This window comes from Petromyzon marinus, chromosome 4 (genome assembly GCF_048934315.1).
Source record: "Petromyzon marinus isolate PM22_M1 ecotype Great Lakes invasive population chromosome 4, UKy_Petmar_22M1.pri1.0, whole genome shotgun sequence".
NCBI classification, from domain to species: domain Eukaryota; kingdom Metazoa; phylum Chordata; class Hyperoartia; order Petromyzontiformes; family Petromyzontidae; genus Petromyzon; species Petromyzon marinus.
The window spans coordinates 21,865,904-21,881,842 of record NC_133670.1 but is presented as its reverse complement, the minus strand read 5'-3'; the positions used below and the strand labels follow the sequence as shown (position 1 = coordinate 21,881,842).

Below are 15,939 nucleotides of genomic sequence, written 5' to 3'. Positions count from 1 at the left end.
CTATTCATTACGAGCATGCAAGTTCAATAAAACCATGCCCGTCTAGATATAATATGCAGTGAGGGAAAAAAGTATTTGATTCCCTGCTGATTTTGTACGTTTGCCCACTGACAAAGAAATGATCAGTCTATAATTTTAATGGTAGGTTTATTTGAACAGTGAGAGACAGAATAACAACAAAAAAATCCAGAAAAAGGCATGTCAAAAATGTTATAAATTGATTTGTATTTTAATGAGGGAAATAAGTATTTGACCCACTCTCAATCGGAAAGATTTCTGGCTCCCAGGTGTCTTTTATACAGGTAACGAGCTGAGATTAGGAGCACACTCTTAAAGGGAGTGCTCCTAATCTCAGCTTGTTACCTGTATAAAAGACACCTGTCCACAGAAGCAATCAATCAATCAGATTCCAAACTCTACACCATGGCCAAGACCAAAGAGCTCTCCAAGGATGTCAGGGACAAGATTGTAGACCTACACAAGGCTGGAATGGGCTACAAGACCATTGCCGAGCAGCTTGGTGAGAAGGTGACAACAGTTGGTGCGATTAGTCGCAAATGGAAGAAACACAAAATGACTGTCAATCCCCCTCGGCCTGGGGCTCCATGCAAGATCTCACCTCGTGGAGTTGCAATGATCATGAGAACGGTGAGGAATCAGCCCAGAACTACACGGGAGGATCTTGTCAATGATCTCAAGGCAGCTGGACCATAGTCACCAAGAAAACAATTGGTAACACACTACGCCGTGAAGGACTGAAATACTGCAGCGCCCGCAAGGTCCCCCTGCTTAAGAAAGCACATTTACATGCCCGTCTGAAGTTTGCCAATGAACATCTGAATGATTCAGAGGACAACTGGGTGAAAGTGTTATGGTCAGATGAGACCAAAATGGAGGTCTTTGGCATCAACTCAACTCGCCGTGTTTGGAGGAGGAGGAATGCTGCCTATGACCCCAAGAACACCATCCCCACCGTCAAACATGGAGGTGGAAACATTATGCTTTGGGGGTGTTTTCTGCTAAGGGGACAGGCCAACTTCACCGCATCAAAGGGACAATGGACAGGGCCATGTACCGTCAAATCTTGGGTGAGAACCTCCTTCCCTCAGCCAGGGCATTGAAAATGGATCGTGGATGGGTATTCCAGCATGACAATGACCCAAAACACATGGCCAAGGCAACAAAGGAGTGGCTCAAGAAGAAGCACATAAAGGTCCTGGAGTGGCCTAGCCAGTCTCCAGACCTTAATCCCATAGAAAATGTGTGGAGGGAGCTGAATTTTCGAGTTGTCAAACGTCAGCCTCGAAACCTGAATGACTTGGAGAAGATCTGCAAAGAGGAGTGGGACAAAATCCGTCCTGAGATGTGTGCAATCCTGGTGGCCAACTATAAGAAACGTCTGACCTCTGTGATTGCCAACAAGGGTTTTGCCACCAAGTACTAAGTCATGTTTTGCAGAGGGGTCAAATACTTATTTCCTTCATTAAAATGCAAATCAATTCATAACATTTTGACATGCGTTTTTCTGGATTTTTTTGTTATTCTGTCTCTCACTGTTCAAATGAACCTACCATTAAAATTATAGACTGATCATTTATTTGTCAGTGGGCAAACGTACAAAATCAGCAGGGGATCAAATACTTTTTTTCCCTCACTGTATGTCCTAGTTTTTTTTATGAATAAGCTTATTTTCATTTGGAGGTTAAAAAAATATCTTTGTAGGTCGTACATCATTAAGAGCCTTTCGTTCATGGCATATACTGTAGTTGGAGGAATACTTGTTGCGATGCTTGTCAAATAAAGTGACCGATGACGTGGACTGAACTTTCCAAAGAGCCTCGCCAATACTTCGCAGACCCAGCAGCTGCTATTTTGTTTAGGAAGTGGAAAATTATTACAGTTGAATTAGCAGCTGCTTCTTTTTGGTGGTTTCTAAAGTCTATGGGTTTGCGGCCATTTTTAACGCTCTATTTAAGCGCTATATTTTTGGCAAAGAAAAAGACAGGAGACGAGGGGTGGGGAGTTAAGTTGGTATCTTCCAGCATTTCGTATATATAAATAAAATCAAGAATTATATTAAAACTTAGTGGATTGGTATTTTGGTTGTGCTGTGGAGGGGTCCAATGTTTTTGGGTTGTACCGTGTGTTTTTTGGCACGATGTCACATACTGGGAGCTTCTTCAGGAACTGTATGTATGTATCTTGAACTTCTTTTGCACCGTACGTAGCCAACCGTGCCTATCGGAGGTGCGAAAGTCAGCCCCTGAATTCAGCTCCTGGAGCAGATCCCAGCGCGTGGAGCAAAACGTTGGACATCATTCTGAACAACATGTTATACAACCCGAAAAAAACATCATCAGACATCTACGCTGCATCACTATATAGAAATGCTGCGTCATAGGGGTATAGCTCCACACTCAGTAATTCTTTATCTGACTAAAATGTTTCCGAGAGAGATGTACAGTGAGGGAAAAAAGTATTTGATCCCCTGCTGATTTTGTACGTTTGCCCACTGACAAAGAAATGATCAGTCTATAATTTTAATGGTAGGTTTATTTGAACAGTGAGAGACAGAATAACAACAACAAAATCCAGAAAAATGCATGTAAAAAATGTTATGAATTGATTTGCATTTTAATGAAGGAAATAAGTATTTGACCCCTCTGCAAAACATGACTTAGTACTTGGTGGCAAAACCCTTGTTGGCAATCACAGAGGTCAGACATTTCTTGTAGTTGGCCACCAGGTTTGCATACATCTCAGGAGGGATTTTGTCCCTCTCCTCTTAGCAGATCTTCTCCAAGTCATTAAGATTTCGAGGCTGACATTTGGCAACTCGAACCTTCAGCTCCCTCCACAGATTTTCTATGGGATTAAGGTCTGGAGACTGGCTAGGCCACTCCAGGACCTTAATATGCTTCTTCTTGAGCCACTCCTTTGTTGCCTTGGCCGTGTGTTTTGGGTCATTGTCACGCTGGAATACTCATCCACGACCCATTTTCAATGCCCTGGCTGAGGGAAAGAGGTTCTCACCCAAGATTTGACGGTACATGGCCCCGTCCATCATCCCTTTGATGGGGTGAAGTTGTCCTGTCCCCTTAGCAGAAAAACACCCCCAAACCATAATGTTTCCACCTCCATGTTTGACGGTGGGGATGGTATTCTTGGGGTCATAGGCAGCATTCCTCTTCCTCCAAACACGGCGAGTTGAGTTGATGCCAAAGAGCTCCATTTTGGTCTCATCTGACCATAACACTTTCACCCAGTTGTCCTCTGAATCATTCAGATGTTCATTGGCAAACTTCAGATGGGCATGTAAATGTGCTTTCTTAAGCAGGGGGACCTTGCGGGCGCTGCAGGATTTCAATCCTTCACGGCGTAGTGTGTTACCAATTGTTTTCTTGGTGACTATGGTCCCAGCTGCTTTGAGATCATTGACAAGATCATCCCGTGTAGTTCTGGGCTGATTCCTCACCGTTCTCATGATCATTGCAACTCCACGAGGTAAGATCTTGCATGGAGCCCCAGGCCGTGGGAGATTGACAGTTCATTTGTGTTTCTTCCATTTGCGAATAATCGCACCAACTGTTCTCATCTTCTCACCAAACTGCTTGGCAATGGTCTTGTAGCCCATTCCAGCCTTGTGTAGGTCTACAATCTTGTCCCTGACATCCTTGGAGAGCTCTTTGGTCTTGGCCATGGTGGAGAGTTTGTAATCTGATTGATTGATTGCTTCTGTGGACAGGTGTCTTTTATACAGGTAACGAGCTGAGATTAGGAGCACACTCTTAAAGGGAGTGCTCCTAATCTCAGCTTGTTACCTGTATAAAAGACATCTGGAAGCCAGAAATCTTTCTGATTGAGAGGGGGTCAAATATTTATTTCCCTCATTAAAATGCAAATCAATTTATAACATTTTGACATGCGTTTTTTCTGGATTTTTGTTGTTGTTATTCTGTCTCTCACTGTTCAAATACACCTACCATTAAAATTATAGACTGATCATTTCTTTGTCAGTGGGCAAACGTACAAAATCAGCAGGGGATCAAATACTTTTTTTCCCTCACTGTAAGTATTACATATTGTCAAATTAGAATATCATACTCTTTGGTTCTTTCGGTAAAGTCACGTAGGTATAAAATAAAATAAATAAATCACTTTACTGTGTTCAGCAACGGTAGATAATAATAATTCATATTTACATGTAAGGCGCCTTGCACTAATGTCTCAAGGCGCCTTGTAAGAATAAGGTTAAGGAAAGGCCACGAGAGAAGGAGAGCTGAATAGAATAAACGGACTTAGTGAAATGTGTTTTTCAGACGCGATTTAAAAGTACCCACATTGTCGGTTAAACAAATTTCCAACGGTAGGGAATTCCACAATCGAGGCGCAGACACAACAAGCCGCACGCTCACCCCAGGAACGCAGCCGGGATCGAGGGACGCACAGAAGGGCAGAGTCTGCTGGTCTTAACGACCTTGAGGGGGTGTACGGATTGATTAGCTCGTGAACATATGGTGGTGGTGTTAGCTTTAATACTAGTTGAAGGCTATTTAACTCTACTTAGCCAGTGAGCATGATTTACAGCCCTGTGTCGATCCACTGCTGGATAAAGGCCTACCCAAGCCATGTCGGTTGTGGAGACAATTCGAACGTACGGGTTGGTGAATGCGGTGCCAAAGTCCGTGTTCTGGCATCACCCAACCATGTTTAACTGTGGTCAGGAACTGAACTTCAGCCACCTGGTTCATAGCCCAATGCACTCACCAATGGGGATGGGAGGGGGTGAACATCTGTAAAATATTGTTCGTACAAAGAGATCCCGGAACAATTGTAAAACTGGCACGCTGTGTAGATAATGACATTTTAACGGTTAAAAAGTGCGCAATGACAACAGCATTTAAATATTGTTCTCTATAGAGATCACTTCTAATGTTCTGGCCGAGGGAAACCCGAATTTTGTCTGGATATGACAGCATTATTTTCTGACATTGACAGAAATGTGCATCATGATTTTCCAGCAGTCCATAAAGTCCTGCTGCATTTTCAAGCATGCATGATGCCTGAATGGCTTTCTGAAGCCCAGACATTTTTTGGTAATAGGATCGGCAAATAATTTTCATGGGAAAAAACACTTAGTTCAGCTCTCATAGCACCATTGCGTCCGTTGAGATTTCCTGATTGTGGTGTGAGTATTGTGTTTCCTTATTCTAGAATCCTTCCTGCGCAATGCAGTTTTGCTCGGTTATGCTCAAAGACATATTTTCCCCGCTTTCTTAACAGAAGTGTAAACAGCTGCTTCTCTGGTCACAATATCCAGCACTGGCTACACTTACATTGGATCCTGGGGCTTCTCATTCAACATTGTGCAAACCAAATTGTATAAGAAGATATATGACCAGAATGCAACTGAAATATATATTTTTTGCCATTTGAGGAGTTTGCTAGATTTTCTGAAATGTGCATTGCAAAAAATATATGATGCAGTAAAAGAAAATGAGATAATGTGAACTTGAACTATAATTGTCCTACCAATGAGTGATTGCAACGTGGTCATTTTAACACAAGTACATGTGGGTGATCTTAGGAACTTGATTTTTTAATGTACACAGTTTTGATGTAATGGAAGGCATTTTAAGAAGTTTATTTGATTTGGAAACGTCTGTCGTGATTGATCTGACAATGTCTCAGGTCATATTCTCACCGGGAGGAAGGCCACAGAATCAGTCTGATCCGTAACCAACCACGTAATGCCCGGTAGCACAAGAGCAAGACATTGGATGCTGGCACATGATGCATTTAAGTGTTCCCTTTCAACTGCTGTACAAGATTCGCTGTGCACACAGATTCAAACAGTTACGTGTTCATCCTCATAAGTCATTATATATCCTTTTCGATCCTGAACAGAGAGTACTCAATGTTAACAGTATTATGCCTCTAACTAATTGGATTCATGGCTTTGTCAGATCCAGTTAGGATGTGCTTGCCCCGTGACATGTATGCTTTGATTGCTTAAGCACCTCCGTGTGAAATCCTGGCTTAAAGCTTTCGTCACTGCAAGGAATTCATCGTCTTTGGGTCTTTCGGTAAAGTCACGTAGATAGATTCAAAGAAAATAACAAAAAAATCTACGACGTTCCGATCGCAACGCAAGCGATCGTCATCAGGAGGAGAAAAGAGAGGACGACCGCGCGTGTTGTGATCGAAACGTCGTCGTTTTTTCTTATTTTCTTTGAACCTATCTACGTGACCGTACCGAAAGACCCAAAGAAGATGAACATCTCCGTGTGTTGGGCTGTATTACCCGAGCAGTCGCGTCGAAGCCGTGGTCGGTGGTGGAGACTCATGATCGAGTGGCAGCGAAAGGAGGGACTATGCCCAAGAGGATGTTTACCATGGAGATGGTGCGAGGAAATTAACTCTGCTGGATGTATGCTGGAGGAGCTAGATAGATTGTCGCATTGTGAGATGGTGAGAGATGGGGGGGGGGGGATGGGTGGCTTGTGGATACCTTCATCCAGCAGTGGATAGATCTTTCCTGATGATTATTATTTTTGGATCTTTATGTGAATTCGAGTAGGGTTAGGAACTATTACAAAGTTGAGTAGACGTATACACACTTGGCAGTGTATAAGTACATAAAATCAGAATCAACATAACTCGGTTTACTCTAAACACAAATGGCCGTGCACTACAAGATTACTGTCCCCACACATATTACATGAGTGAAAACTTGCCACAGAACCTTGTAAGAATACATCAACTCCTTAGGGACATTTTTAATGAAAAGCATAAATGCACACGCACATGAAAAAGTATGTTTTGGTGTGAGCATGGCTTGCTGAATGTTGTTCGTTACGTAGATGGTTATGCGATGCACCACAATGAAATGTAACCTGGCAGTTGCCACGCTTGGTTCTTCCCCCTTCATACTCACAACACGTGCCATCTGTGTGCCAAGTGTGTTGCCAAGTTCACACTTAACAGCTTCGTTAGTCACATTGTGATTTGCTGACATTTCAGCTTATTATTATTGAGTACGTGGGCACGGGCTGAGCCCCATTGTGTGAGTACCGGCATGGCAATTCAACAGCCAAACAAAATTATTGTACTGCTGGGAAAAAAAAAATATTTATTGACTTCAGGTAAGCGGGGCATGGACACGACTCATTGCTAGAATAATAACAGTGTCTCTAAAGAAATGGAATGCATCCGTGAGGATGTATAAGCAAGGAGATGGAGCTATCAAATAAATTGATGTACAGGAGCTAGGTGGATTATTCCCATTCCAGAATCACGAGAGATGGTGGCGGCGAGGAGAGGACATTAGCCAGCAGTGGCTGATGATGATAGAATGATCCATTTATTAACTGGGGTTAAGCAGTGCTCTCTTTACAATGTGGGGACAAATTCAGCACAGCCTAAGAGCAACAGTAAAAAGCTTCATTAAAATTGCGACAGTCGCCAATAATCGCATTACTATACTGATGAGTCCTAATCATGGTGGAGCCCGTTGCCTTTTGCTTAAGTTACAAACTGCCGCAATCTCAGATTGTGTTCACCTGATGGCAATCAGATAGCAGTGCGAAGTATACACAAGGATGGTGAAGTCATCTTGACACGCAAAGCATTCTACTACATGTTATATTCTTATTGTTGCATCCCATGTGTGTGTCTCTCTCTGTGTGTCTCTGTGCTAATTCTCTCTGCTTAGATGTCTATATATGTGTTTGCGATCTGTACTCTATCACTCTTAACCTATAATTTAGCAATCTTTGAAATAACGTAATCAGCCAAACCATGCGTTAATTGTGTTTTGACCGACCCTCTGTGTTGCATTATATTGTTTCCAAATGTTTCTAAATCTTGTTCGATTTGATGTGCTTCTCCATCTCTCTTTGTCTCCCCTACATGCTAAGGCCTCGACACAGAGACCCTATCTCGCTGTACGTTGTGTCTCTCTTTGTGTCTCTGTGTTAACTCCCTCTACTTAGGTGTCTGTATATATATCTGCGGTTCTGTGCTTCCTCTCTCTCTTAAATTTAGCTCTTCTATGCCTGATGATGATTGCTTGCGTTGCAATCGAAACGTCGTATGCTATTATGTAATTTTATTATTATTTCTTATTTCTACGTGACTTTACCGACAAAAAGACAAAGAGTGCATTCAAATTATTAACACCTCCACTAAGTTTATGATACACTGAATATGTGACGTTGCTGGAAGATTAATTGCACGGTGTATGAATACCAAATAACATGTTATGGAAAAACATAGATGGTTGATGAATGTCGCGTGTGAATAGCAGAGACAGTTTACCCATACAGTTTCAGTTTATGGCAGTTAAGGGCAAAATAAATTAGCATATTTCTGCAATTGGAGCGTATTTACTAGAGAAACAATTCAGTTACGGAGATTGCATCAATATCTAACCTTCAATTAAAGTCCTTAAAAAAACGTCACTTAGAACGGGCTTGTCACAGACTTAGGTGATACTCGTAAAACTAAAATTTAATTTATTAAATGAGAGGCAGGGTGTCATAGTGGTAACATCTGTGGCTCGCAGCAAGAAGCGCCTCGATTTGATTCCCGACTCTGATGCCTTTTCACGTGCTTGTATGTTCTCTGCGTTTTCTGCATGGGTTTCCTCCACGTGCTCTGGTTTCCTCCCATAGAAGAAAAAAAAAACCGTACAAACATCTCAATGCTGAAAAAATACCATGAGCAATTACGCACAGCAACTTCGCTCTCGACTACGAAAACTTAGCGGGACCCTCCTGACAAAGAATCACGAGACTCAGCTAAGCTTTCTTGCGTAAAAATAAAAATAAAAGCATGATTAAATAAATAAATGATGTGCCGCTCATAACCAGCCAAGGTCTGTGATGTGGGATTTGGAGCAGATTAATCACAACAAGCCTGATCTAAAAATGAAATAGGAGATGATTATGAGCCTTGGCAGCGCATGTGCTGTTGCATCTCTGGCTGGCTAGCAGCCATGAAATCCGTGGTTTCCTTTTGTGAGGATGGTAATTATAAAGGATTTGCCTTGATTCCTGCAGGGCTCATTAGTGAGATGATGACATGAGCCTCGGCAGTCATTGCAGTTCCAAACTCGATGGCCTCTGTAGGTTAACAAAAAATGGCCGCGCTTGCTGATGATGGTAATAATACATACATACATTCTGAGTCGCGAACAGCGTTTATTGCGACGTGAGTTATCGTCCAACGGAATTAATTCAATTGCCGTCAGTTTTGAGATGTAGCTCTGTCGTGAGATAAGTCAATGCTGTAGTCGAGATTTGAGCTGGGTATGCGGCATAATGTCTCCATCTCGCCACTGCACGAGTCTTCGTGAAGGAAGTAAATACATTTCCTGTGGACGTCGAACAATCCGGGCAACATTGCTGTACATTCAGATTTCTTTGCAAGAAAGTGGAATTTTCCTCCACCGCTTACTGTCGTCGCAGCCAGAATCCAACACGTGCAATTCGCCTCAATAAAATATCAGAGGCCATCTGTTCGTGGCCCGGGCATGGTAGTTGAAACAATGGGGCTTGTATCCTTGAATCCTCCTTCCCACGTCCACCATTCGGTGTAAATGGGTTACACCACAGCACGTGGTGTGTGTAGAGTGGCGTCAAATGCGGGGACTCCCACCTCTTCCAAGACGTCTTAGCCAGTGTGGAAGGGAAAGTCAACATGCTCTACAGAGGGGCTTTCTAGAGGTCCCTCTAGTGGAGACCCATCCACCAGCAGTGGCGTGAGCAAGCAATTTGCAGGGCTGCACCATGTACCCTTTAAACAAGTTTATTTTGTACACAAGTTGCATTGGTTGGTAATAATTACCAGTGGATCTCGACTTTCGTAGCTGATGAGAATCGACTTAATGTTCTGGCAATGCTCCGTGAAAAGCTATGCCTTTAAGGGTCTCGATGACTCACACTGACTTTGAATCACAGGCTCCAGTGTGATCCTGTAAACATCTGCAGGCCTCAGCAGCCGGACACAGGTCACCTCTCTATTAAAGGCTCATCGGCATATGCGTGCGATGCTTTGTTTTTGTAACCCACAAGCAAATGGAGACGTTCGCTAAACACAGAATCGTGTGTGCCTTTGTAGTTTGCGTAAAGACCTTTCGATTGTTTCGACATCGTTAATACGAAGGGCGTCTCGTTGTTTGGAATAAATACACGCGTCCTTTTGCCATTGCATTTTAGCCCGGGCTCATGCGCTTTACGAGTCCGATGCGCTCACAGTCCCACGCAGAGACACCCACTGAGGAAAGAGGTCCTGCGACTGAGTAGTGAGCCGTTGTTGGTTTACAGGATGTGTGAAGACCTTTGATGTGCCGCTGCCATTCACTTCGTGTTTGTTCAGCAAAAAACACACTCGCCCTAAGGTGACAATATAGCCCACATTAAACTGATTTATGGCATCCCTGGCACACAACAAGGCCACAGCGGTTCACTGAAAGCAAACATAAACGCGAGGCACGAGAGAATTGCACATATATCAGGACTTCGGGTTTGACTTCATTGCATGCACGGAGTGGACAAAGAGAAACAAATACTCGTTGATAGCATTCACTTGATGTGTTGTTGTTTTTCAACTTCGCAATGAATTGCTAAATAAAAAAAATATACCGGTTTTTTTTTGCAGTGGAAACTAAACCTTTATGTTTTGATATCTCCATATATATAAAAGGCAAAGTTGTGATTGTGTGTGTCTGTTCAAAATGTTTAGCGTACTTCCCGACATGCAACAAACTTCTAGACTGTACTGCATGCAAATTTCTAAAAAATACACTTTCTTTTTGGGGGGGGAGCTCAATAATGCGTATTTTTTTTGCACGGCAAGTAACTGTGACGTCAAATCTGTCACGTGAACTGCGCATGTGGAAGCGTAACGCATTGTAGTGTAGTGGTTAGCGCGCTGCACTACGAACCCGGCGACCCGAGTTCGATTCCCGCTCACGGCCACTACCGGTGACGATTATTTAAACTGGTCCTGGGCCTCCCCTAGGTCGACTCAGCCTCAAACGAGTAACTGGTGTGGTGTGTGAACATCGCCACTGGGGAGACAAAGGCGGCCGGGCGTGGTGAATCCAAGTCCCGGGCGAAGCCGGGTAGTAAAGCTAGTTATTTATATATTATGAATAATAATCCACGGTCTTTCTCAGGATGACATAGCCCACGGTGCCAAATGCAGTGATTTGTAAGTTGATACATTGGGGGAATTATCCATTCTTTGCGCACTGCAGTTTTGGTACCAGACTCATCTGATAGAAAAAAAAATGGAAACGGAAATCCATTTACCATAACACGTTTTTAAAGCGGTAGTTTAAATTAAATAACATTCATATGGCTGTGTTAAAATTTACTCTTGTCAGATGTTCCTGTTTCCTGGAAAGTCATTCAGCAGGCATATGATATCTTAAGTGTATGAAAGTGCATTTTCCTTGAAAGTACTTAAAGTGCAAAGACATCTGATGAAGCCAACGCGATTTTCGAGTATGTATGTGTGTATGTTGAACTTATTTCGAACCGTACGTAGCCAACTATGCTAATAGGAGGTGCAGGGGATAAACAACAAACTAAACACAAGAAGCAGTTCAAAATAAATTATTTTTCGATAAAGACTTCCTCATGAAGCTCAAAGCATTTTGAGGGAAATGTCGTTATATGTTGGTGTTTAATTCAGTCGTGAAAATGTTTAAGCCTTCGGTCAGAATTTGATTAACACAGTGGGCCACATAAATAGTATATATTTGTAAACCTGACAATATTGCTGGGTGGTGGAGGGTTTTGGCATGAAAACTGGCAGTTTGCCAAACTCAAAAAAACATACGTCTTTAAGTGCATTATTTGAATTATGAATAATATGTTGAGATCTCTAGTTAATTATTTATTCTGTGCATTATGGAGAAATATATATTAGCCGGATAGAAACAATAATTACGAGGAATTATTATTGAATCATACAGATCAAGTGTTTGAAAGTACCTTATTTAAATTGTTGTCATGATATCAATTTCTAAGGTGAATTGTGAATTATGTACATGGGGAATGTAGCTTTGCTTAATGTATGTGTGCATTACTATGCTTCACAACCATGCGTAATGAATTTGTTGTTTCCATTACTGAATTACCATATAGAGCGTGGAGAATATCCACACGCAAAAGAGCTGAATGTATATAGTTTTTTCGTGAATAGAAGAAGCTCGACACTCAAGCGTGGTGACTTTTTTTTATTTTGCAGGCCCTCAACGGCTTCGTGTTGGTTGTCACATCGGAGGGACTCGTATTTTACTCATCACACACCATTCAGGACTACCTTGGCTTTCACCAGGTGGGTCCAGCCATGAGCACTGGACTCACGCTATGCACTTCGCTACATATCAGTCATTAAGTGTGATATTGTACCAGTTCAATCGACTCACATGTTGGAAGTGTACAAATGAAATGTTCCCCCCCCCCCCCCCTCCCGCGCGTTGCTGTCAGTAATCGTAGAAGCCCTGTTGCCCGGCTGATTTTTATGCCGTTTCCAGTCCGATGTCATCAACCAGAGTGTGTTCGAGCTCATTCACACCGAGGACCGCAGCGAGTTCCAACGCCAGCTGCACTGGGCGTTCAACCCACCGGGCGGACAGGACAGCACTACGGGGGCTCACGGTCTTGCAAAACCATCTGTTCACATCGGCCTAGCACGCGCGTAGCACTGGCTCGAGCAGAACATTTACATGCGCTTATCCAGGCACGCACCTGCATACACACAGCTCACCGTGCATACAAATACATGCAAGTACACGTACAGGAATGGGCTTGCTTGCTTGCTTGCATGCATGCACACCTGCACAGATACCTACATGCGCACGTGTGCATACATGAGAAGCTATGCAAACATTTGCACACACACACACTCGCTGATGATCAAGTGAGCTAAAAATTGTTTTCTTTGCAGCAGATGTTCATACCTTGCGAAACCATTCAGAAGTTATTATTTTTCTCCAGCGGGTTTCTTGAGTAGTTCTTCATCATTAAATTACATTTATAATTTTGGCAATATGATTTGTTATGTAACATTTTATACAAAGTTCCTGGTGTTCCAACTGATGTCCATTGTGGCACTATTATTCTGAAGTGTGAAACGGGAGACTTGTATGTTTGAGCAAACATATTGGTAATGACATTATTGCTCATACTTTGACTTTGCAACAGCAACAGAAAAGTGGGTCATTAATTCCAAGCCAGGTGCCAAGCAGAGTACCTTGAATCTCTTAAGTGCCCTCAAGATTTATTTAATCTACTCGAGTGGTTTCAGAACGTTTGTATCTCTTCATTGATGGTCACCCGGTATTCCAATTCCTTCATATATATAACTGCTCTCAGAATGTAGTGAGAGCCAAATGAAATGCGCCAGTTTTAGTGTAAACAAATAAAGAATTGACTTGTATTGAAACTTAATTCAATTATTGAGATGATATGAACTAGTAAGAGGAGAATAAAAAATACGTTAGCAGTTGGTTTCCATCACAAATCTTGGTGAGGAGTAAATGATGGTACATTTATTTTATAATGTCACATTGTATCTGTTCATTTAATTTCACTGCTAAGGTTTAAAAACAATAAGTGGCCAATTTTAAACATTTAACGAGGTTAATAATCAGATAGGCATGGCGAAGCATTGCCATTATTTTACTTTTTTTGATCCTGAACAAAATTATATTTTAAAATCTCATCACTGGTGTTCAATTACAAATAGCAAACACTATAATATTCATAAATGAAACAAAAAATATTGACAAAAATATATGATAGGCAACATTTCAGGCATTGACTATATTCTTCTGTAAATAGAGCAGGGCTATTTCCTGAAATGACACCTAATTAAAAAAAAATTGTCCTCTTCAGGGCATTATTATTGACACGTGTTGAGTTTCTTTTTTTGCAAATACCATGCTGCTTTTATGACCACACTGAAAAATTATAAGCCGAGGTGGTTCTTCATGTCTGTATGTGTGTGTGCTTGGGTTTGTCTGTTAAGGTTATACGGGGGATCTTTGTCTTTGTGTGTGCTTGTTAGCGCGTTGCGCTACAAGCCCGGCTACCCGAGTTAGATTCCCTCTCACGGCCAACACCGGTGACGATTATCTGAACCGGTCCTGGGCCTCCCCTAGGTCGACTCAGCCTCAAAATAATATCTAGTATATAGTGTAAAAACATCGCCACGCGGGGAGACAAAGGCTGGTGGGCCTGATGCTGGCCACCCACCACCACCTCGTGTAACGTGCCAGCCTTCATAGGTGCTCGCTCTAACAGCAATGGCTCCAACAGTCTGGGAAGGATACACGGGGGATAATCTCTGTCTTTGTGTGTGCTTGTGTGGATCTCCGCTACGTTGTCAGCAGAGACTCCGTCCTGCTCGTTCCTGGTGACGTATAACCCCGAGCAGCTGCCACCTGAAAATTCTTCCTTCCTGGAGCGCAACTTTGTAGCGCGATTCCGCTGCCTCTTGGACAACTCCTCTGGATTTATGGTAAATGAGTTTTGTGTCTGCAATGTGGCGCTGATGAGCGGCCTTAGATATTCCCACTCAACACCTGGCCCTAGTGGTTTTCGGTGGAAATTAAATTTGAACATACTGTACGAGTATGCATAGTGTGCTTTGGCAAAACAGTTTCAAGAAGATTGTGTTCTGCATTGATTTTTTAATTTTCAAAATCATATGAGGCGTTACATGTCCTGGCTTGTGACTTGATTTTTGTGCCAAATCTTAGCTTTTTTTACATTTATTGTTCAAAAGCCAAGGCCAGCATTCGGAGCACCTCAAGTTATGTATAATCAGCTGCACAAATATATCATTTCAATGTGTGGTGCATGGCCGGTTAGCTGCGAGTGCATTGCAAAAACCATCCTATTAATTGTTCGCAAATGTCTCTTAAAATAATTATATAACTTTAAATGAATATGCAACACGGATGGGTAACTTGGTTGTGTATCCCAGGTTATCTTAACAAGAGATTCACAATGAGTTAACGTGATGAATGATGTTACATTCATGGTCGGGAACTTCACTGAGATAACTGCGCTGAGCTTGTATGAGGATGTATGGGTGTGACGTCACGGAAGGTTCACTAGTGTCATAACGACGTATTTAACAGTCACTTCATTCGCGAAGTCCAAGTACATATCTACGAGAGCAATTTGTTATTTGGGTCTTTTTTATCTCGTGGAGTACCTGAAATTCATCATTATGCATCTTGACAAAAGATTATTCAGATACTGTAATTGGTAATTTTTATGAAAAAAGAATGCTATTTTTATATATATACACACACACACAAGTTAATGAATAACAACCTAAAACCTTTAACACATTTAAGTGGGTTTTAAAGTATTTAATATTATACCCCACCTCGTGTGATGACTGTAAACGTATATTTGATATTGTATTAAAACACTTTCAATGCATAAACAGCACATATTCATGCACAGCGATGGTGACATTATGACATTCAGCCCTTCCCACTGACCTTCAGTGCATCAGCATGAACGAGAAGGTTAGCCATCCATCCCTTAGCAAAGTTAGTGCATGCTGGGAAGAGGATTGAAGAGGGGAGATGGGGGTAGAGTATGCCTTGGCGAAGCTTTTCGCCTTCCGCTGAGAAGGCTTAGCACGCCGCGTTCAACCGGCGTGACGGATCAGAAGTGACAACCCCCTCTCCTGGTATGGCTCTCTCCGCGATGCATTCGCCATGAAAGTTATTTTTTTATTTCTGGCATGCCGCATACAGAGGCTTTTGAGGGGCATTTGGCCTGCCTGTGTGCTGCTAAGTGGGGGGACAGGATTTTTTCCCGGAGGCAGTTAGGTTGTCGCCTGGCGTTGGCCCCAATCCTGCTGGTAGCAGTGGCCAGAGTGCCCGTGCACATGTTTACC

At 42.4% G+C, this 15,939-nt stretch overlaps 1 protein-coding gene across 2 annotated transcripts in view; it reads left to right on the top strand.

The window, feature by feature from the left end:
• Positions 1-15,939, top strand: part of LOC116938332 (aryl hydrocarbon receptor-like) — a 107,158-nt gene that overhangs the window by 76,702 nt on the left and 14,517 nt on the right. The window contains exons 4-6 of one of the 2 annotated variants that reach the window (XM_032945452.2): positions 12,262-12,351; positions 12,551-12,674; positions 14,411-14,538. In XM_032945452.2, coding sequence (XP_032801343.1) covers positions 12,262-12,351; positions 12,551-12,674; positions 14,411-14,538 — 342 coding nt within the window. Of the gene's footprint in view, positions 1-12,261; positions 12,352-12,550; positions 12,675-14,407; positions 14,539-15,939 lie in introns of both variants that reach the window. The other variant, XM_032945445.2, reaches the window with a different exon arrangement.